Source organism: Piliocolobus tephrosceles, chromosome 19 (assembly GCF_002776525.5).
Source record: "Piliocolobus tephrosceles isolate RC106 chromosome 19, ASM277652v3, whole genome shotgun sequence".
NCBI lineage: Eukaryota > Metazoa > Chordata > Mammalia > Primates > Cercopithecidae > Piliocolobus > Piliocolobus tephrosceles.
The window spans coordinates 37,816,346-37,840,587 of NC_045452.1; the positions used below are offsets into that span (position 1 = coordinate 37,816,346).

General features: G+C 42.0%; 1 protein-coding gene across 1 annotated transcript in view; it reads right to left on the minus strand.

Annotated features, from left to right (window-relative positions):
- The window catches only part of FAM3B (FAM3 metabolism regulating signaling molecule B), a 51,990-nt gene that overhangs the window by 2,639 nt on the left and 25,109 nt on the right, over positions 1-24,242 (minus strand). Inside the window, exons 3-7 of the mRNA XM_023191824.1 lie at positions 19,488-19,611; positions 13,440-13,498; positions 12,167-12,217; positions 10,478-10,565; positions 8,832-8,964 (exon numbers count right to left, since the gene is read on the minus strand). Of these exons, the coding sequence (XP_023047592.1) occupies positions 8,832-8,964; positions 10,478-10,565; positions 12,167-12,217; positions 13,440-13,498; positions 19,488-19,611 (455 nt within the window). The remainder of the gene's footprint in view (positions 1-8,831; positions 8,965-10,477; positions 10,566-12,166; positions 12,218-13,439; positions 13,499-19,487; positions 19,612-24,242) is intronic.

Sequence of the window (24,242 nt, forward strand, 5' to 3'; positions counted from 1 at the left end):
GTATATACAAACAAGTGGAATTGTTGGGTCATAGGGTCACTGTATGTTTAACTTTTTGAGGAACTGCCAGAATGTTTCCCAAAGCAGCTGTACCATTTTACATTTCCTCCACTAGGGCATGAGGGTTCTAATTTCTCCATATTCTCACCAGCACTTCATATTATGTCTTTTTAAAAATCATAGCCAACCTAGTAAGTGTTAGGGGGTATCTCATTATGGTTTTGTGTTTTTCTGAAAACGAATGATGTTGAGTTTCTTTTCATGTGCTTATTGACCATTTGTATATCTTCTTTAAAGTAACATCTATTCAGATCTTTGTCCATTTTTAAATTGGGTTGTCTTTTTATTATTGAGTTGTAAGAGTTCTTTATGTATTCTAGATTCAGGTCCCTTATTTGCAAATATTTTCTCCCATTCTGTGGTTTATCTTTCACTTTCTAGAAGGTGTCCTTTGAAGCACAAAAGTGTTTTTTTTTTTTTTTTCCTTTAAGTTCAGGGGTACATGTGCAGGATGTGCAGGTTTGTTCCATAGGTAAACATGCATCATGGGGGTTTGTTGTACAGATTATTTCATCACCCAGGTATTAAGCCTAGTATCCATTAGTTATTTTTCCTGATTCTCTCCCTCCTCCCACCTTCCAGCCTCTGATAGGCCCCTCTGTTGTGTGTTGTTCCCCTCTATGTGATAGTGTGTTTTCATCATTTAGCTCCTACTTATCAGTGGGATCATGTGACACTTGATTTTCTGTTCCTGCATTAGTTTGCTAAAGATAATGGCCTCCAGCTCCATACATGTCCCATGTCCCTGCAAAGAACATTATCTCATTCTTTTTTATGGTTGCATATTATTTCATGATGTATATGTATCACATTTTCTTTATCCAGTCTATCTTCAATGGGCATTTGGGTTGACCCCATGTCTTTGCTATTGTGAATAGTTTTGTAATGAACATATGTGTTCATGTGTCTTTATGAAATAACAATTTACATTCCTTTGTTTTTTGAATATTAAATTTTATTTATAACAAATATAATTTGTTAGGAATATTCCCAGTAAGGGGACTGCTGGTCCAATAGTATTTCTGTCTTTAAGTCTCTGAGGAATTGCCACGTCTTCCACAAAGGTTGAACTAATTTACACTTCCACCAACAGTGTAAAAGCATCCTTTTTTCTCTACAACCTTGCCAGCATCTGTTATTTTATGACTTTTTAATAATAGCCATACTGACTGGTGTGAGATGGCATCCCATTGTGGTTTTGATGTGCATTTCTCTAATGATCAGTGATGCTGAGCTTTTTTTCATACGCTTGATGGCCACTTGAATGTCTTCTTTTGAGAAACGTCTGTTCATGCCCTTTGTCTTTTTAATGGGATTTTTTTTGGTAAATTTGTTTAAGTTCCTTATAGATGCTGGATATTAGACCTTTGTTAGATACATAATTTGCAAAAATTTTCTCCCATTCTAAAGGTTGTCTGTTTATTCAGTTGATAGATTCTTTTGCTGGAAGGACAAAAGCTTTAATTTGCTGAAGGGCAACTTACTTTTCTTTCTTTTTCTTTTTTATTATACTTTAAGTTCTAGGGTACATGTGCACAACAGGCAGGTTTGTTACATATGTATACATGTGCCATGTTGATGTGCTGCACCCATTAACTCATCATTTACATTAGGTATATCTCCTAATGCTATCCCTTCTCCCTCCCCCTACCCCACGACAGGCCCCGGTGTGTGATGTTCCCCTTCCTGTGTCCAAGTGTTCTCATTGTTCAATTCCCACCTATGAGTGAGAACATGCAGTGTTTGGTTTTCTGTTCTTGTGATAGTTTGCTAAGAATGATGATTTCCAGCTTCATCCATGTCCCTACAAAGGACATGCACTCATCCTTTTTTATGGCTGCATAGTATTCCATGGTGTATATGTGCCACATTTTCTTAATCCAGTCTATCATTGATGGACATTTGGGTTGGTTCCAAGTCTTTGCTATTGTGAATAATGCCGCAATAAACATACGTGTGCATGTGTCTTTATAGCAGCATGATTTATAATCCTTTGGGTATATCCCCAGTAATGGGATGGCTGGGTCAAATGGTATTTCTAGTTCTAGATCCTTGAGGAATCACCACACTGTCTTCCACAATAGTTGAACTAGTTTACAGTCCCACCAACAGTGTAAAAGCGTTCCTATTTCTCCACATCCTCTCCAGCACCTGTTGTTTCCTGACTTTTTAATGATTGCCATTCTAATTGGTGTGAGATGGTATATCATTGTGGTTTTGATTTGCATTTCTCTGATGACCAGTGATAACGAGCATTTTTTCATGTGTCTGTTGGCTACATAAATGTCTTCTTTTGAGAAGTGTCTGTTCATATCCTTCGCCCACTTTTTGATGGGGTCGTTTTTTTCTTGTAAATTTGTTTGAGTTCTTTGTAGATTCTGGATATTAGTCCTTTGTCAGATGAACAGATTGCAAAAATTTTCTCCCATTCTGTAGGTTGCCTGCTCACTCTGATGGTACTTTCTTTTGCTGTGTAGAAGTTCTTTAGTTTAATTAAATCCCATTTGTCAATTTTGGCTTTTGTTGTCATTGCTTTTGGTGTTTTAGACATGAAGTCCTTGCCCATGCCTATGTCCTGAATGGTAATGCCTAGGTTTTCTTCTAGGGTTTTTATGGCTTTAGGTCTAACATTTAAGTCTTTAATCCATCTTGAATTAATTTTTGTACAAGGTGTAAGGAAGGGATCCACTTTCAGCTTTCTACATATGACTAGCCAGTTTTCCCAGCACCATTTATTAAATAGGGAATCCTTTCCCCATTTCTTGTTTTTGTCAGGTTTGTCAAAGATCAGATGGTTGTAGATGTGTGGTATTATTTCTGAGGGCTCTGTTCTGTTCCATTGGTCTATATGTCTGTTTTGGTACAACTACTATGCTGTTTTGGTTACTGTAGCCTTGTAGCATAGTTTGAAGTCAGGTAGTGTGATGCCTCCAGCTTTGTTCTTTTGGCTGAGGATTGTCTTGGCAATGTGGGCTCTTTTTTGGTTCCATATGAACTTTAAAGTAGTTTTTCCCAATTCTGCAAAGAAAGTCATTGGTAGCTTAATGGGGATGTCACTGAATCTATAAATGACCTTGGGCAGTATGGCCATTTTCACGATATTGATTCTTTCTATCCATGAGCATGGAATGTTCTTCCATTTGTTTGTGTCCTCTTTTATTTCGTTGAGCAGTGGTTTGTAGTTCTCCTTGAAGAGGACTTTCACATCCCCTGTAAGTTGGATTCCTAGGTATTTTATTCTGTTTGAAGTATTTTATTCTCCTTCTTTTGTTGTTAGTGGTGTCATAACTAAGAAACCATTGCTTAAACCAAAGTCACAAAAATTTATGCCTCTGTTTTCCTCTAAGAGATTAATAGTGTTAGCCCTTCAATTTACATATTCGATTTACTGTTACTTAATTTTTGTATATAGTTTGAGGTAGGGTCCAAATCTATTCTTTTCCATGTGAATATCCAGCTTTCCCAATACCATTTGTTGAAGAGATGATTCATTCCCCGTTCAATAATCTTGGCACTCTTGTCTAAAGTGAATTGATCAAAAATGTGAGAACATGCACATCTGCTGGAGTCTAAATTCTATTTAATTTCTCTGTATGCCTATCTTTATGCCAGAGTGACATGATCTCAATCACAGCAGCTTTGTGTTATGTTTTGAAATTGGGACATGTGAGCCCTGCAACTTTGTTCTTTTTCAAGACTGTTTTTGTTATTTGGGTCTCTTGAATTTCCATATGAATTTTAGGATAAACTTTTCAATTTCTACAAAAGATATCAACTTGGATTCTAGTAGGAATTGTGTTAAATCTGTAGATCAATTAATAAAGTATTGAGATCTTAACAATATTAAAATTTCTGACTCATGAACATGGAATATCTTTTTTTTTAGGTCCTCAATTTCTTTCAACGTGTTTTACTGTTTTCAGTGTACTAGTCTTGCATGTCCTATGTTAAGTTTATTCCTAGGTATTTTATTTTTTTGATACTGTTATAAATATAGTTGCTTTCTGAATTTCATTTTCAGGTTGTTCATTGCAAGTAAAGAGAAGTATAATTGAGTTTTTACATTGATTTTTGTGTCCTGCAACTTCGCTAAACTTGATATAAGTTCAAATAGTATTTGACTTCATTTGAGTGGACTTCTTAGGATTTCTATTAAGTTGGTGCAATTACTTTTGCATCAGCCTAATATATATAAAAATCATGTCATCTGCAAACAGAAATAGTTTCATTTATTTATTTATTTATTTATTTATTTATTTATTTATTTACGAGATGGAGTTTCACTCATGTTGCCCAGCCTGGAGTGCAGTGGCACTATCTTGGCTCTGCAACCTCTGCTTTCTAGTTTCAAGCGATTCTCCTGCCTCAGCCTCCTGAGTAGCTGGAATTACAGGCGCCCACCACCATGCCTGGCTAATTTTTTGTGTTTTTAGTAGAGATGGGATTTCACCATGTTGGCCAGGCTGGTCTCAAACTCCTGACCTCATGATCTGCCTGCCTCGGCCTCCCAAAGTGCTAGATTACAGGCGTGAGCCACTGCACCCGGTCTACTTCTTCCTTTCTAATGTGACAACAGATCTTTCTTCTCTCCCTTTTCTCTCTCTCTCTTTTTCTTTCTTTCTTTTCTTTCTTTCTTTCTCTCTTTTTCTTTCTTTCTTTCTTTCTTTCCTTTCTTTCCTTCCTTCCTTCCTTCCTTCCTTCCTTCCTTCCTTCCTTCCTCCCTCCCTCCCTTCTTTCTTTCTTCTCTTTCTTTTTCTTTCTTTCTCTTTCCTTCTCCTTCCTTTTCTCTTTTCTCCCTTTCCTTCCCTTCCTTCCTTCTCTCCCCTCCCTCCCTCCCTTCCTTCCTTCCTTCCCTCCCTCCCTCCCTTCCTTCCATCTCTCTCTCTTTCCCCTCCCTTCCTTCTTAGAATCTCCACTACAATGTTGAAAAAAGTATCAATGATGAATATTCTTGCCTCATTGCTGATCTTAGAGAAAAAACATTCTGGTTTTCACCATCAAGTATGCTATTAGTTAGGAGTAAATTCTCTTTTATGTTTAGTCTGTTGAATGTTCTTTATTGTAAAGGGGTGTTGAATTTGTCAAATTTTTTTTTCTGTGTCTGTTAAGATAGTCATGTCATTTTGCTTTTCATTCTATTAATGTTGTACACATTACATTGACTGATTTTTGCATGTTAAGCCAACTTTGTATGTCTGGGATAAATCCCACTTGTCTTATATATCCCTTCTTAAAAACACCCTTCAGATTAATGTATTCATTGTTGAGACTTTGGAAATCTTAAAAGGTGGCTCCTGACTTTAAAAGCTAGCAATCCAAGTATGAAAAGGCAAATAACAACAATGCAAAGCACTGCATGCCCTCTCAGGGAAGATACAAAATGCCAAGGGCATTACGGGCAGTGGTGGCAGGGCCAGAGAGGCTTCTCAGCAGAAACAGCCTTGAGGTAGATCTTTAAGGCGGCTTTGAGAAGGCACCCTGTGCATGGAGGGAGGCAGGTGCAGAGGTCCACACGTGGAAAGTTACTGCAGGAGTATAAAGACGAGACCTGAACAGAGCAAGCATATGCACTGCAGGGTGTGGGAAGAGCACACAAAGCATGGGAGGAGCTGAGTGGGGCTGAAGACAAGGGTCTGTGCTCCAGTTAGGATCAACAGGGACAAGACTCAGACCATGCTGGAGATGAGGAGAATGATGGCTCCTCCTGCTGTGTCGTGCTTGTCACAGAGCAAGGCAGGCTCTGCTACCCACAGTTCAGGGTGCAGAAGAGGCTCAGGCCTATGAAGTGCCAGCCTCAGGTCATGCAGTTGGAGTGGCCAAGTCCATATCTGAACCAGGTTATCCTCACTTCCAAGACTCCTGTCCTTATTTATTTCTCAGTTTCCTTCCTCCTATAAAACCAAGAGGTTGGATGGAATAATCTTTGAAGTTCCTTATACTTTAAAATTCAATTCAGGAGGTAGTGGGGTCATTAAAGGCTCTGCATGAGAGCGGCCCAGGCACTGTGCCTAGAAAGCTGACTCCTGAAATAGCAGGTGGAGTGGGAGTGAACAGGGGCTGGGGAGACCCCTGAGGACTCAGGAGGCCCTCCCAACATGGGTACACCATCCTTAGGGAAATATACCACCTGCAAGTCTGAATAGCCAAAGTAACACAGACACAAATGATTCCTTCAATGGCACTTGTCTCAAGCTCGTGGTAAGACCTGTCTTGAAGCCCTGGCTACCAGTCCAGGCCTCGCCAACATTTGAGCAAACATCCTTTAGTGCCCCTGAACCACAGCAACTCTAGTAACTCTCCAGCACTGTCTGCTTGCTATGTTCAGGTCTCGCCTTTATACTCCTGTAGTAACTTGGATAACTTTTAGCTGACACAAGTGGGCAAAACAGGCATTTTCCTGAAATTCACTTGGAGCCACCATTTCCAAACACATTCCTTCTCTAAACTCAGCCCTGTGACATTCAGTCTTTCTCTTGATTTCTCCCATTCCAGAAACTCTTTCATATGAAGGAAATCATAAGGAAGGACCAACACTACCTCTGTGCAATTCCAATGAGGTTTTTGTTTTCTATTACTTAGCTAAACATTAATGAAGAACCTGTTTGATGAGATGTTAACATTTGAGTTAAAAAGGATTTCAGCCTCACACCCCAGCCTTTCTGATACAGTCTGGACACTCTCATAAATAAGCTGGAGAACTGCAGTATTGGTAGTAATAATAACCACGGATGCTTGCGTGCACGGGCCGATCCCTGTGTGACACAACGCCCCGGCTGCCAGGTGTACCTGCTCACCGTCACCCTTGCTGGTTAAATAAGCTGGGGTGGTTAGATAAGGTAGGACAAGGCCCCTGGAGATGCTAAAGGGGACTGTGGAGCTGGGAAGGAGGGAAAGAGGAGGAGGAGGAACAGGGTAAAAGTGGGGAAGGAGCAGAGAAGTCGGAGGACGCTGTTAAGGGGAAGTGTGGGTATGTATGTGGAACCAGGGCCTCCATTATCTAACCACCCCAGCCGGGGAGCGCCAGGAAGGCCCAGCTGTTCGGGGTTACAGGACTCCACTCTGAGCTTCATGTGTTTTCCTTCTTTCATCTTCAGGAGTCCTACTGTGACAGGAACTATCTTTATCACCTCTCACAGGTGATGATTCTGAGCACAAAGGGGTAGATAACCTTCCAAGACCACACAGCCAGGTGGATAAAGCCTGGACGTTCTGAAGATGCCAGCCTGTGGCACGATCACACAAGGGATCGGAGAGAAGAGGGCTGAGTATTCGCTCCCCAGGGTCGGCCTGAGGAAATCCCAGGGAGAATGGGGTGCACACCGCAGCACAGCTGCTGGACCTGGAGGAGGCAGGAAAGCTGGAGCCCAGAGAGGTGACATGACTTATTTAAGATCACACGACGTCCCCTCGCAAAACTAACACAGGACCACATGCCTCTGCTTCCCTGTTGTGTGGCTGGTTCAGCTTGCCCTCAATATGGGTCCGGGCAGTGGTGGGGCCCAAGGAGCCCCACCAATCAGAGCTCAGAGAGTGCCTCTCTTGTTAGGGCAGATCCATGACAGCTCACTGTACAAGCAAGTGCCCAGGCACAATCATAAGCAAGGAGGGGTTGAGGCCAGGGCCCCGGGAAACATTCTCTACACGTTCTGCAGGGCTGACTTCCTGGCTCTAGAGGAACATGAAGTCACAGGGGCAAAACATCCTTGTTTAGATGCATGCTAAAAACCATGGTTTCCGGCCTTCAGAACATGAGACTAGAGGGGGTCACAGAAGGTCTAGGGTTTCCTGGGAACCAGTCACAAGTTATCTGGTTGTGTGGCCTGCACTGAAGTTGCACCTTATACAGGCCCCTTCTCCTCCACCTCAGGTGGTCACGGCAACGAGAAGATGCCAAGTTGCTTCTGTTGCTTGTCTTTCTTCCCAGAACTGTATCCACATCAGACAGCACAAGGAGGCAGACTAGGACCAAATGTCAGAGCCTGAAATCAGAAGCAGCCTACTGCACACCCTGGAGATGTAGAAATCTCTGCTTTCTTGGAATTTCTAGCTAAGTGGAAAGGAGGCCCTTATCCTCAGAAGGTATAGTGGGGAGCGCTTGCTCCTTGGCCATGCAGCACAGTTTCCTCCTCTTCTGCACCGGTTACCGCAGCATCATTTCCTGGAGAGCAGAACTCTCTGACATTCTCCAGGACATCATGATTGTCATCGGATGCTCAGCTTGTTACTCCCACACATTTTGCAAACCCTCAGTTGGAATTTTCACAGGAGACTTAGTGGTTAATACGTGAGAACGTCATTTTTTGCTCTTTACCTCTCTTCGATAAATAAAAGTCAAAAAGGGAGGGACTTAGAATCAATCGTGCACATGTGTGCAGCACTGATTTGGCGTCCAGCCTCTTCTGCATGTTTGGCGTTCACCCTGTCTGTTCATGCTCTTAGCCATCCTAAGATGTGAGCTCTCTTACTTTCCCCATAGCAGGGGCTTGGGGAGGTAAACCTCCTGCCCAAGGAAGAAGAGGCCCAGGACAGACCACGCTGGCTGCAGCATGGTGAAAAATCAATACCAACAGCCCACTCAGAATTTTCTACTTCGAAAGAGATTGGAGAAGTTTGAAACTTCGGTCCATATCTAATACTGATCTCATGGAAACAGTTGACAAAACTCTTATGTTTGGAGACAGGGAGTTATAACATTACCACTAGAATGTTTTCAAGTCACAGCACTTCCTATACTCACCACTGGTGGAAAGGGACATTTAAAAACCACTCACCTTTTCTCTCTGAATTTCGGAAGGGAGTTCAAAGCCTTTTGCTGCAAGAAATACCCAGCTAGACCTGAATTTCATATTCCTGATTTCTTTACTTCCCAGTTCTTCTATGGCATTCTTTGCATCATTATTCAGTCTGCGGGACAAAGGTAAAAGCATGTGAGCATCTCAGGGAGATGTGGAGGGGAGTGGAGCCCTGCTCTGGGTGTACTATGCTGTGCGCCCTTGGACGGAGGTTTCTAAACACATTTATCTCCTGCTGCAGTGCATGATACACAGTGGCAGCTAAGAGGCACACGTGCTTCTTGAGGATGTCACATTTCTAGTTAACCATCGGACATCCAGAGCCATTTTAGATGCCAATTTGGGACACAGAATTCTACTTCTCAATTCTGGAAAGCCCTTGTGCTTTGGGGGTTCAATCACAGGCCCACTCTCAGCCAACACAATTTTCGGCTATTGCTCTGCCCCTTGTTTACTGACCACAAAATAAGGTGGAGAGAAGTTGCTGAAAGACGAAAGCAAACGTCAAAACTGCCCCCTTTTCATAATCAGAAAAGTCCGCATCAAAAAGGAAAAGAAATGTAAACAATACTGCCACTGCAAACAGTAAGATTTAGAGGAAGTGACAGGAGGGTAGACAGGAAAGTAAACAGTTAAGTTTAGATTGTTGTAAGTGAGTGAAATCAGAGTTTTTCAAAGTATGTGCTGAGGAACTTCGGTTTGGTAAGATGTTCCACGAAAAAAGGAATCTGAGGTCAGATACATTTGGGAAATGCTGTGGTCAGTAGCCCTATCTGGGAAATTCACAATGCAAATAAGCACTTTGAAGGTTCTTAGACATTCTGCAGCAAAGACAAAGGTTTGGTTTACTTAGTAAGATACACTCTGAGAAGCATTGACCTACATCCACTTCTAGTACAGTATTGAATGTGTATGTTCATATTTCTTTATTCTCTTCTTCTGTGTGTTTTTTGTTTTTTGTTTTTTTTTTTGTTTTTTTTGAGTCTCACTCTGTCACCAGGCTGGAGTGCAGTGGTGCGATCTCAGCTCACTGCAACCTGCGCTTCTCGGGTTCAAGTGATTCTCCTGCCTCAGCCTCCCGAGTACCTGGGACTACAGGTGCGTGCCACCATGCCCGGCTAATTTTTTTTATTTTTAGTAGAGATGAGGTTTCACCATGTTGGCTAGGATGGTCTCGAACCCTTGACCTCGTGATTTGCCCACCTCGGCCTCCCAAAGTGCTGGGATTACAGGTGTAAGCCACTGCGCCCAGCCTCTTTTCCTCTTTCTATAGGGAAATTATCTCAATTTCCTTTCACATTGCTTTAAGTATTAATGCCGCCCTGGGTTTAGGCTTTCTGTCCAGAGGTTAGTTTTTCTGTCCTAATTATGGTCAACAGCAGCTTTGTCTTGATTCCTTGAAATACTCCTTTGATTTAGATTCTAGTACTTCTGTGGTTAGTGATGTAATATTTTTAAAGAAATGTCATCTATTTTGTCATGATCTTTCACTCTTTTTCCTTAGAGAAGTACTTTGCTCCTGGACTTTCTACTTCTCCCCAGAGGATGTCACTAAGAGGCCCTAGCAGTCTCTGCCCCAGCTGGCTTCTCTTGCCCACCGCTGTGACACATCTACACCCACTCACCTTGTGCTTCCGTCGTCATAGGTCACCATGAAGAGCAGGGATTTTGGAGGAGCACTCTGAATGAACTTTACCATCGGTCCAGAGTTATCTATTGGGGGATGCAAGTCAGTTTTAGGGTCTTTGCTATTCACTGAGGCTCTGCCTTGGGTGCTGGGCTTCCTCCTGCACCTGCGTTCTGTGTCCGCTCTGAATCCTTGGGGTTCTGCTCGCTGCTCAACCCTGCAGATGGTGTGCTAGCTCTGGACATGTGAACATTCACTGGGTACCATGGGGACTATCTGAAGTGAGTGGCACAGTGTAGAAGGAAACGAACTAGGCAGAACACTTGCAATAGGTGTTCAGGGTGGTAGTGAAAGGGGGTCAAGATAAGGAGCTTTTGTTTGACCAACAAACAAGAGAAGTAGAGCCTCTGGTAGAAAAAGAAAAAAAAAAAACCCTCCTTAGAAATGAGATCATAAAGATCATATTAACCAAACTCTTAACAAGCAGCAGCCTGTGTGGCACAGGTGGAGTGTTCTCTGTGGTCACTGATAAAGCACCACACCCACACCGTGACCACTGAGCAGAGTAGCCTTGCAATCACACCTCCCTGTGCAGAAGAGAGACTCACACAGAACTCAAACATGAGACGTGTGGAACATGGGCAAGTTTGTGCCAAGAGACTTATCTATTCCTTATAAAATAAAGATAAACCACACACCCTGTTACTCACCACTGTGGCTCATTATTTACTGTTTTGCTTAGGTTAACTGCAGAGTAAAACTGTGTCCTTCTCATTGGGTGGGTGCAGGCATTTTCTATTCTTCGTCTTCACTATCTTTATAAAAGCTTGTTTTTGACAGTCTCAGTGATATATAAAAATAAGAGGGGATAGTATATCCTGGCCAACAACTGTAGTCAAGAGTCAGTGCCCAGAAAGGAGAGACCATCGAGAGAGACTGGGCACCCGTGGGTTCCGGGAATTCTTGCGCTGTGTCCAGCAGAGCACTGTGAGTCACCAGGAGTAATTGTGACAGCTTTCAAAGGATGATGATATTTAGGGCTGGATGCTGGTGACTTTATTTTACATATAATGTATGTGTTTTTCTTTTTTTTTTTTTTTAAGATGGAGCCTCACTCTGTCACCCAGGCTAGAGTGCAGTGGCATGATCTCGGCTCACTGCAAGCTCCGCCTCCCGGGTTCACGCCATTCTCCTGCCTCAGCCTCCCGAGTAGCTGGGACTACAGGGGCACGCCACCGTGCCTGGCTAATTTTTTGTATTTTTAGTAGAGACGGGGTTTCACCGTGTTGGCCAGGATGGTCTCGATCTCCTAACCTCATGATCCGCCTGCCTCAGCCTCCCAAAGTCCTGGAATTACAGGTGTGAGCCACCGCGCCCAACCAGTTTTTTTTTTTTTTTTTTTTTTTTACGGCTTTTTCTCTTTCTTATTATATCATGAGAGCTAAAAAGAGAAAGACTGAAGAAAACTAACAGAAGAAAAGACATTTCTAGATGATGCCTTCAAATGTTCTATGAATTCAATTAGAGTTTAAGAGGATCTACGTAAGACCACACTAGATTACTCAGGAGAGCTGCTGGCCTTTTTCTAGAAGACAAAATAAAAATGGTTGACATTTTTCTTTGTGCTTTTTAATCTTAATTTTATGTTTAAAATTCATTTGAATTTTAACAGAAGAAATTTTCTTACCGCCTTCATACATATCAAAATGTTGTGTTGCTGTCACATTCCCAGTTACATCTGAAAATAAAAGAAATAGTATTTTAAAGGAAAGTTCACAGAACTAGGGCACACTTGTAACACCAGTGCCTGGGGAAGGAAATATTTCTTCCCTGTCTATCTCCAGGAAACCTCACTGATGTAATGATCCAGCCTGGAGAGACAGGGCTGGCCCTTTGAGGAGAGTCCCCAAAACAAGGTCAGAGAAAAGTGCTGGAAGATGTGCTAGAACTTTCTACCAGTTTGCTTCACGTTACAATTGAAAAGCACCAGAAGTCCCTCAGCCAGGCCAACCCGCCTCAGCCCAGAGAAACACCAGAGTCCCTTCAGCCAGGCCCATCCAGCTCAGCCCAGAGAAATACCATAGTGCCCTCAGCCAGACCCAACCGCCTCAGCCCACAGAAACACCAGAGTCCCCTCAGCCAGGCCCATCCGCCTCTGCCCACGGAAACACTAGACTCCCTTCAGCCAGGCCCAACCTCCTCATCTCACAGAAACACCAGAGTCTGCTCAGCCAGGCCGAAGCAGCTCAGCCAGGCCCAAGCAGTTCAGCCCACAGAAACACCAGAGCCCCCTCAACCAGGCCCACCTGCCTCAACCCACAGGAACACCAGAGCCCACTCAGCTTGTTCACTTCCTACTTTACAGTCTCCTTCAGGGCTGTCAGACTCGGAGCATTTTATCTCCACTTCCACAGCCCTCGCGTCTCGGGGCTTTATGTCCTCACTCATAGGGACATTGTGGGAAACTCTTTCCTTCTCCTCTGGGCCCCTCAATGGCAACTGTGAGAGAGCTTTTTTCCAGACCTAAGAGAAAGGCCAGGTTTTGTTTCCCACGAGGCTGCAGTGGCTTTTATCACACAGAAGTATGAGATGGTCTGTGGTCTCAGCCCCTAAGCAGACACTGGGACTCTGGGAGCAAACGAGAGGCTCAGTCCAGGACCACAGGTCGCACCCCTTTGGCGGCCCTTCTGGTTTTAACCCTACCTTTGGCCTATCCCTCTGTTTTTTTCCTTTTTTAAAAATAGAGTCTATATTTGGTTTTCAGTTGTTTATTTGTTGTTAGAACCACAAATAATCTGTGAAGTGAGACTTGTAAAAATAATTGAATATATAATTTTAAAATGCATTAAAATATAAACCTAGCCTAAATCATGTGCAAAAGTCTTGAAAATCCAAAGTACCTTTGAAAATCTGACCAGAGAGCTTTTAGAGAAGTTTAAAGAAAATACTTAATAACTTACAGTTGACAATGGCAATGTTTATTCCTCTGGCAACATTTCCCAGCTTTTCTCCCATGAGCCTGAAATGGAGCTAAGCATTAGTCAAGTACCAAGAGGTGTGCGACCTCCCCGCTCCACGAAGTCTTCCCCTGACCAAATGTCAGTCTCATCTGCTGTCCCCTACCTTTTCCTTGAAGGTCTGCACTGGCCTTGGTGCAGCTCCTGAGAACGCCACCCCCATGCTTACCCACACACATCTACTCCCAGTGTCTACAGACTCAATCCCTCAGGGGACCTGGAATCTCAGGGCACCTGGACACTGCATTCAATCTTATAACTTAGACAAATGGCTAGGGTGAAGAAAAACCAAGATTTATTTAGCTCAGGCTCTTCACAGATGTACTTTTTTGTTAGTTTATTATCTATTTATTGATTGAGGCAGGGTCTCACTCTGTCATCCAGACTGGAGTGCAGTTGTGCGATCTTGGCTCACTGCAACCTCTGCCTCTCAGGCTCAAACAATCCTTCCATCTCAGTCTCCCAAGTAACTGGAACTACAAGCGTGCATCACTATAACTGGCTAATATTTTGTAGAGATGGAGTTTTGCCATGAAGCTCAGGGCGGGTCTTGAACTCTTGGGCTCAAGTGGTCTGCCCGTTTCAGCCCCCCAAAGCACTGGGATTATAGACATGAGCCACTGTGCCCGGCTATGTCACTTAATTTTTAACCTTTAAATTGGAGAATATGAAATGCCAAATTCAAGAGACTGTGCCCTAAAATCAGGAAGACTAAATGACTTTCCTGGAGAGGGTAATTATTGCTGAAGATCACAGAAATTGTGTGTGTGCATGTTGTACATGTGCATGTTCCCATTGTCAAGTGTCAGAATCAATGACGTTAGCTTTATGAAAAGAATTTGGAAGTCTTCCTCCTTTCTCCATGCTTTGGAATAGTGAACACAAAAACACCTTTACCTAAACTCCCCTATGAGTTTTCTAGGCTTACTGCTTTTTGACAATTATAGAGAATATTCCGTAATAACTTGAAGCAGAAAGAACTTTCTGATAATAGAAAATTGGCTAATCTAAACCAACTCTCTAATAGAGAAAAACAGAAAACATGAGGCAAGTTTTATTGTTGCTGTTGTTGTTAAAGATCTGGTTGTATACATTAGAGACCAAATAAGGTAGTTAAGAATTTCCCAGGCCAAGATCTGGGAGAAGACTAAATTTCAGGTTGGTAAGTCCAGCATTTAAAACAACTTTTAACCAAGGAGAATTTTCTGATTCCAGAAAAGGTGTGTAAGGATGTGAACAGTTCTTCTGACAACCATGTGAGCCAAGGGAACAGAAGTTGGAAGGCAAGGTCAGGGCCATGTTAAATCTCCCACATCTTATTTGGGCTGAGGTCACAAAGGGTTGAATCCTGAAAGTGAGAGCAAACCAGAAATAAATCAGAGCTTGTATAAACTTCAGCCTAGTTTTTAGTCAACTAGGTGGCCCAGAAAATCTTTAACACTTATTCAGGTCATCCTGTTCTGCTAAAGGTTCCAGGTCCCTAGGAGAAGCAAAGACAATTCCTCAGAAGAAGATATCATCCCATGCCTCAATTTTTTAAAAAAAACGGTGCAAGATCATATGAAACCTGACACGTGAGGAAAGAAGCCAATGCACACAAGAGCCAATGGAACCAGCAGAAAACAGTGGATAACAGTGACGGACTCACAGGCACACTAAATGGTTGTATACATTAGAGACCAAATAAAGTCTAAATGCTTAGTCTAAATTAGAGACGAAATGCTAGAGTTATCCAACTCAGACTTTAACTATAATGTATTCAAAAACATGGTTGATAAAATTAAAAATTTCAGAACTGAAAAGTACCAAAACTGACATGCTGATTTAAAAAAGAACCAGAATAAATTTCTAAAACTAAGATAATATAGTAACCTAAAATCAGTAGCGAATGAATGGGTTTGACAGCAGATTAGGCACAGTGGAAGAGAGAATCAGTGAATGGAAAACATCTCTGTCCATGATAAAGAGCAGAGAGATAAACAAATGGAAAATACAAAATAGACTGTAGGCTATAGAGAATATAGTAGTGATAAGGTCTAACATATGTTTCATTAAGAATCTCAGAAGAAGAGGAGAAAGTGAATGGGCAGAAGATACAAGAGCAGATAATTTGTTAAATTTGATGAAGGACTTCAATACCTACATATTTAAGAAACTCAAAAAAACTCCAAAGAAGATATAACAACAAAAGACACACTGGGGTACAAATGTTGAAAACCAAAGACAAGGAATCTCAAAGGTGACAGGGATGAGGGGAATAGGCAGTTACTTTCACAGTAGCAACAATAAGACTGTCAGCTGACTTCTCAAAAGGAAAATATAGAACCTAGAAGACAGTGGAATAGTACCTTGAATGTGCTGAAATAAAATAATGGCCAACACAGCCTGCAAAAGTATTTTTCAGGAAGAAAGATGAAATAAAGATATTTCAAAAAACATAAACTGGAAGGATTCACCATCAGCAGACCATGCTATTTTTCAGGAATGAAGATGAAATAAAGATACTTCAGAGAAACATAAACTGGAAGAATTCACCATCAGCAGAACATGCAGCAGCGTTTGCTCTGTGTCTTTTGCTGTAATAAACCTTACCTATAAGTGTAACATGTTATTGGGTCTTAGGAGTTTTTCTAGAGTATCACCGAATTTGAGGCTAGTTGTGAGAATCCTTCCGCAAAAAAACACTCAACAGAAATGTATGTGCATGTGCACCAAGAGACATAAACAGTACTGGGCATAATAACCCCAAACTGGGGAAGACTCAAATGTCATTCAACCATAGAGTGGATAACTGTAACATATTCATGCAATGCAATATGAGACAGCAATGAACATCTAAGAACAACAGCTACATCCAACAAGAAGGATAAATCTCAGACACAAAAGAGTATTTGGTTTACGATTCCATTTATACAAAGTCCAAAACAGACAACATTAAACAAATGTTTAATTAAATAACAGTATTTTGCAATGCATGCTTAGGCAGTAAAAGTACCAAGCAAAGTGAGGAAATCAATCGACATCAAAAAAATCCAAGTTACCACTGGGCAGGAAGGAAAGAGGAAGTTGCATTTGGGAAGGGGTACACAGAGGGCTTATGGAGAGATAAGTGATAGTCTATTTCTTAGCGAGGATGGTGGTTACACAAGTGTTCACCTTATCATAATTTATTACAAAATGATATATTCATCATAAGGTTATTCATTGCAGCATTATTGGTAATACCAAAATATATCAAACATCAGAAATGCCTATCAGTGCAGAACTAGTTGAATAAACTATGACACTTCCATGCTATGGAATACTACATATCAATAAAGAAAATGAGGAAAAGCCTTATGTACTGATATGGAGTAATCTCTATTAACTGTTAAGTGAAGAAAGCCAAAGTCAAAACTGTGTATAGAGTTTACCACCTTTTATGTAAGAAAGGATATCTATGTGTGTGTACATGAGTGTATATGTGTATACATGTGTGTATATATACATATATGTGCACATATTCATACACACATATACATATATATTCACATGTATACATGCACATATATACACGTATACAAAACATACATAGATATGTATTAATTATATATATATAGCTTATTTTTTTGCCATTAAAAATATTGGAAGAATAAATCAAAAACTAATTTAAAAATTAATGGAGATGGGAACAGGAAGTGGGGAGAAAAGGTGGAGAACACAGGGAAGATTTCTCTGAGCCTCCTTTTTTGGAACTGTAATGTTCAAACATAATGCTGATTTCTGGACGACATAAATACATACACAAAAATTAAATGAAACCCAAAGAAAAACAGAAAAACCTAGCATTGAAAGCAAATGGAAATTAATCCAATGTAAAATAACTACAGGGAAAGTAATTATTTCATATGACTGTGGCCATTGCTATGAGTTGAATGTTTGTCACCTCTCCAAGCCATGTGGAAATTTCATTGCTATTGCAACAATATTAAGATGTGGGACATTTAGGAAGTGATTAGGCCATGACGACTCTGCCCTCCTGAATGGATTAATGCTGTTATCACAGGAGTGGGTGGGCTCCTTATAAAAGGACAACTTTGGCTGGGCATGGTGGCTCACACCTATAATCCCAGCACTTTGGGAGGCTGAGGCAGGAGGATCACAAGGTCAAGAGATCAAGACCATCCTGGCCAACATGGTGAAACTCTGTCTCTACCAAAAATACAAAAATTAGCTGGACATGGTGGTGGGCGCCTGTAGTCCCAGCTACTCGGGAGGCTGAATCAGGAGAACTGCTTAACCTGGGAGGCAGAGGTTGCATTGAGCCGAGATGGCACCACTGTACTCCAGCCTGGTGACAGAGAGAGACTCCGTCTCAAAAAAAAAAGACAACTTCAATCCCCTTTTGTCTCTCTCTCTCTCTCTCTGTCTGCTGGAGCTGGGACACCCTTCTACTTCTCCTACCTTGAACATGAGAACTCCAGGCTCTCCAGCCTTTAGACTCCAAGACTGACACCAGCAGACCCCCCATCTCCTATTGATTTTCAAACTAAGAATTACACCATCTGCCTCTCTGGTTCTGAGGCTTTGGTACTTGGACTCAGCCATGTTACCAGCATCCCAGGGTCTCCAGCTTGCAGATGGCCTGGCATGGGACCTCTTGGCCTCCATAATTGCATAAGCCAATTTCCCTAATAAATAAATCCACTCTTTCCTTTCTCTTCCTACCTCCCACCACCATTGGCTCGGTCTCTCTGGAAAGCCTTGATTAATATAGACATCTGACTCTTTATACCCTTAATAAAATATTTTTAAACCTGTAAGGAACTGTAAACAACATTTTTTAACTTTGCTCAGTAGTTGTATTGTTAGTAGTCCTGGTATTGCAATTTGAAGGCAAAGGTTAATAGTACTAGGAACCAAGATTCTCACTGTAAGGGAAGAGTTAAAATGTAAAATCAAAGAACTTAAGGGGGTAAGACTCCTGCACTGCTGAATTTGAATTGTAAATGCTAATATAAATTTATGATTTAGAAACAAATGCATTGCTTGGTTCTGTCCACTAAAAGTGCCCATGGGTGTCTAGATCTCAGTTTCTAAATACTGTGTCCCATTAAGGAACTGTCCTTTTAGAGAAATGGCTGATTTCAGTCTGAACAAAGAAAGACTCAGCTGAGCTTAGCTGTGCTATAAATTAAGGAAGCACAAAAAAAAAAAAAAAAAAAAAAAAAGGCCCACTCAAGAAGAAACAGATAACTTAAGTAGTGCTGTAGTTATTACATCAATTAAATTTGCAGTTAAAAACCTCAAAACAAACCCCTCCAGGCCTGGATGACTTACTTTGTTGGGAAATCACACCAAATATTTAACGAAGAAATAATACCAATCCTATACGGATTTTCCCAAAATATTGAAGAAGTGTGAAGTATGGACTGCAAACAGAAACAACACCTACTTTAATCCAGGAGGGTGAGGATCATAAAATATAACTAAGAAACTATCAGCTGAATTTTCATATTCCCATGACTTTGAAGGACTTTGCCACATATTCAAAGTAAAGTAGTCTAACTTTGCTTTTTAAAGTAGTCTAACTTTGTTCAGAGCCCACCTGGCCCTGAACACCCCTGAGGCTCCCATGCCCCTACGTCCCCCACATGCCTTTCACTGCATCACTACCGATCCCTACTCAGATCCCAGAGTAGTTGTCTATCATCACCCACAGAACCCTCAGGGCTGTGCTCACTTCAGATTTAAATCCTAAGTATAACTGCAGTCAAATGAAACAGTAAAACCATTCAACACAGGACACATACAGCCATTAGAGACAATCAGCTCCTTCCCTGATGAATACAGCAGAGCTTGCTCATTTCCACTTGGATGCTCTCAGCCTTTTGCCTGAGACCAACGACATATGGTTCTGTCCTATGGGCAGAAATGCTGCTTGGTCAGCCTCAGAGAAGGTGGAAGAATCAGTAGGATAGCTTTATTTTCCTTCTAAACACCGGTACTTACAGGTTATCCTCAAAGCAGATTTTGGCGTACTTGTTTATCCCACCTCCGCTGAGTAACCTGTAGGCATAGGTGTCAGGTGGGCAGGGAGTCCAGTGGTCACATTTTTGCCTTTTGGGGACTGGGGCTGTAATGAATAAGAAAGTATATAGCCGTTAACATCCCACAGTAATTTGCAGACGCACCTGCTGCTTGGTGGAGAGCACCAGCACTTCATACCAGAAACTCCAAGCAGCAGTGGGAAAACCTGAGGGGAAGGGTTTCCAGATTTCACTGAGAATTCCCCTAAAGACACAAAGCTCACTGAATCTGATTTTATTTTAAAGTGACAAATAAGCAGAGAGAGAGAGGGATACTGAGTAGCGTAAAAATTTCAAAAGGGCTGGGAATCACTGCCCATGGCTGCCCATTGTGACGTTCTTGGTGGGCAATGTAATTTGCAGTACAATAAAAGAAAGATTACAGGGGTCTAAGAGAGCTGGGGAGCAAAGACAGTCCTCTGTGGAGCATCTATAAAGCGTCCGCATCTACACAGCCTTAGACACCTTAAACACACACATCACACAACATGCCACAGACACTATAAACACACACACCATACATAACATACAACACATCACATACTCAACACACTGACACACACACCACACATGCATACACACACACATGATGTATCTCACACACACACTACACCATACACAGCACACATTCACACACATCATACAACATACTGCACATCTCACACACACACCATGTACTCACCACACACATATGCACACCATACCATATAGACACACACACTGTACATGTACACACACACACCACACCACTCCCACACACATTCCCCCCAACACACACCATATCACACACAGACACACACACACTTTATACCACATACACCTGACCACCACAGCTGACCCACTCTCCTTTCACTTGAGTGTGAGGAACTGAGCTTTTTGCCCAGGATGCTATGATGTCAGATCTTGGCATCAGCATCCTTATTTCACAGTTGTCAGCAATTTGGGAGGATTGAGGGACCTGAGGCTGGAATGCGAGGAGCCCACCTGGCCCCGAACACCCCTGAGGCTCCCATGTCCCAACAGCCCCCGCACATCTTTCACTGCATCACTACTGATCCCACTCAGATCCCAGAATAGTTGTCTGTCATCACCCACAGAACCCACAGGGCTGTGCTCACTTCAGATTTAAATCCTAAGTCTGCAGAAAGGAATTCAGAAAGAACTCTCTCACCTTAAGTTTGAGTAGAGACTTGGCTCTATTTTATGAATTACTGTACTCTTAGCACCTTAAACTAAGAAGTATGGTCAGCAAAATGGTAGATTATACATAAAAGATCACAAGTAAAGAATCAAAGTATACCACTATAGAAAACCATATAATCAGAAACAAAGACAGTAAGACAGGAAGAAAGGAAAAAAGGATCTACAAAACAACCAGGAAACAATGAACAAAATGGAAGCAGTAAAGCCTTATCTATCAATAATTACCTCAAATGTAAATGAATTAAATTCTCAAAAGATATAGATTACCTTGATGGATTTAAAAACAAACACAAAAACAAGACCCTAGAGGAGACTCACTTCACCTTTAAAAAATGTATAGATTGAAAATGAAAGGATGGAAAAAATATTCCATGCAAATGGAAACCAAAAGAGAGCAGGGATAGCTATATTTACATCAGTTTAAACAGACTTTAAGTCAAACTTTGAAAAAAGGCAAAGCTGGTAATTATATGATAATAAAGGAGTGAATTCATCAAGAAGACATAATTGTGTGTGCGTGCGTGTGTGTGTGTGTGTGTGTGTGTGTGTGTGTGTATGCACCAAACATCAGAGCATCTAAATGCAAAAATTAAGAGAGCTGAAGGCAGAGATAAACTGTAATACAATAGTAGTAGTGGATGTCAATATCCCATTTTCAACAATAGATCAGCCAGGCAGAAAATTATTTAAAAATTAAATTTTGTCTTAATCTGTTCAGGCTGTTTTAAAAAAATACCTTAGGCTAGGTAATTTGTAAATAACACAAATTTATTTCTTAAACTTCTTGTTGTTTTTGAGATGGAGCCTCACTCTGTTGCCCAGGCTGGAGTGTGGTGGCGTGATCTCGGCTCACTGCAACCTCTGCCTCTCAGGTTCAAGCGATTCTCCTGCCTCACCCTCCCAAGTAGCTGAGACTACAGGCACGCACCACCACATCTGGCTAATTTTTGTCTTTTTAGTAGAGATGGGGTTTTGCCATATTGGCCAGGCTGGTCTTGAACTCCTGACCTCAGGTGATCTACCCACCTCAGCCTCCCAAAGTGCTGGAATTACAGATGTGAGCCACCGTGCCTGGCCTATTTCTTAAACTTCCAGAGGCTGGGAAATCCAAGGTCAGGGTGCTAGCAGATACAATGTCTGATGAGGGCCCATTTTTCATAGATTGCACCTTGTTGCTGTGTCCTGACATGGTGGAAAGGGGCAAACATGCCCCCTTCAATCTCTTTTATAAGGGTGTTAATACCATTACTGAGGCTCTAATCCCATTCATAAGTCTTCATGTCTTACTTTCCACAAGGCCCTACCTCTTAATACTATCAGATGAGTGATGAGGTTTCAACATATAAATACTGATGGGACATCAACACTCAGCATAGAAGACTTGAATTGCTCTTTACACCAAATGCATCTAATAGACATATACAGAGCATTCCATTCAGCGGCAACAAAATATCCACGATTCTCAAGCACACATGGAATATCTTCTGGGACAGACCATATATTAGGTCACAAAACAAAGCTTAACAAATGTAAGAAGATTGAAATAGCATCAAGTATCTTTTCCTACTACCATGGCATGAAACTAGAAATCAATAATAGGAGTATATTAGGCCGTTATCCCATTGCTATAAAGAAATACCTGAGACTGAGTAATTTATAAAGAAAAGAGATTTAATTGGCTCATGGTTCTGCAGGTTGTACAGGAAGCATGGTGCTAGTATCTGCTTAGCTTCTGGGGAGGCCTCAGGAAACTTAAATCATGGTGGAAGGCAAAGTGGGAGCATGGCCAGAGCAGGAGCAATAGAGAATGAGGGTGGGAAGGAGGTGCCACACACTTTTAAACAACCGGATCTCATGAAAATTCACTATCATGAGCACTGCTTCAAGGGGATGGTGCTAAACCATTCATGAGGCATCCACTCCTATGATCCAAACACCTCCCACCATGCCCCACCTGCAACAACAGGGATTAAAATTTGACATGAGATTTGTTGGGGACATAAATCCAAATCATATCATTTTGCCCCTGGTCCCCCAAACATCTTGTCCTTCTCACATTGCAAAATACAATTATGCCTTCTCAATAGTCCCCCAAAGTCCAAAATCATTCCAGCATTAACTCAAAAGTCCAAAATCCCAAGTCTCATCTGAGATAAGGCAAATCTCTTCCACCTACAAGCCTTTAAAAATCAAAAGTTATTTACTTCCAAGACACAATGGAGGTACAAGCATTGGGTAAAATATTCCCATCTTAAAAGGGAAATATCAGCCAAAAGAAAGAGGCTACAGGCCCCACACGAGTCCAAAACCCAGCAGGGCAGTCATCAAATCTTTAAGCTCCAAAACAATCTCCTTTTACTCCATGTCTCACATCCAGGGTACACTGGTGTGATGGGTGGACTCTCAAGGCCTTGGGCAACTAGTCTCACCCCAGTGGCTTTGCAAGGCTCAGTCCCTGAGGCTGCTCTCACAAACTGGCATTAAGTTTCTGTGGCTTTTCCATGCTGAGGGTGCAAGCTGCCAGGATCTGCCACTCTGGGGTCTGGAGGATGGTAGCCCTCTTCCCACAGCTCCACTAGGCAGTGTTCCAGTGGGAACTAGTGTGGGGGCTCAAACCCCACATTTCCCCTTTGCACTGTTCTAGTAGAGGTTCTGCCCCTGCAGCGGCTTCTGCTTGAGCACTCAGGATTTCCCATATATTCTCTGAAATCTAGGTAGAGGCTCCCAAGGATTAACTCTTGCATTCTGTGCACCTGCAGCCTTAATATCATGTGAACGCCCCCCAGGCTTATGGCCTGAACCCTCTGAAGCAGCAGCTTCAGCCGTACCTGGGCCCCTTTGAGCCATGGCTGAAACTAGAGCTGCTGAGATGCAGGGAACAGTGTCTAGAAGCTGAACAGGTTAGTGGGGCCCTGGGGCTGACCCATGAAACCAAGCTGTATTCTTAAACTTCTGGGCCTATGAGACAAGAGGGGCTGCTGCAAAGGTCTTTGAAATGCCTCTGGGGCCTTTTTCCCATTGTCTTGGTTAATAGCACTAGGCTTCTTTTTACTTAGGTAAATTTCTGCAGCCTGCTTGAATTCCTCCTGTGAAAATAGGCTTTTCTCTTTTACCACACGGCCAGGCTGTACATTTTCTGAACTTTTGTGCTCTGCTTCCCCTTTAAATATAAGTTCCAACTTTAGGTCACTTCTTTGCTAACACTTATGAGCACAAGTTACTAGAAGCAGCCAGGTCATATCTTAAATGCTTTGCTGCTTAGAAATTTATTCCATCAGATACCCTAAATCATCAGTCTCAAGTTCAGAGTTCCACAGATCCCTAGGTCAGGGGCACAATTCAGCCAAGCTCTTTGCTAAGGCACAATAAAAGTGACCTTTGCTCCATTTCCCAATAAGTTCCTCATTTCCATCTGAGACTTCTTCAACCTGGCCTTCACCATCCACCTCATTATCAGCATTTTGGTCACAACCAT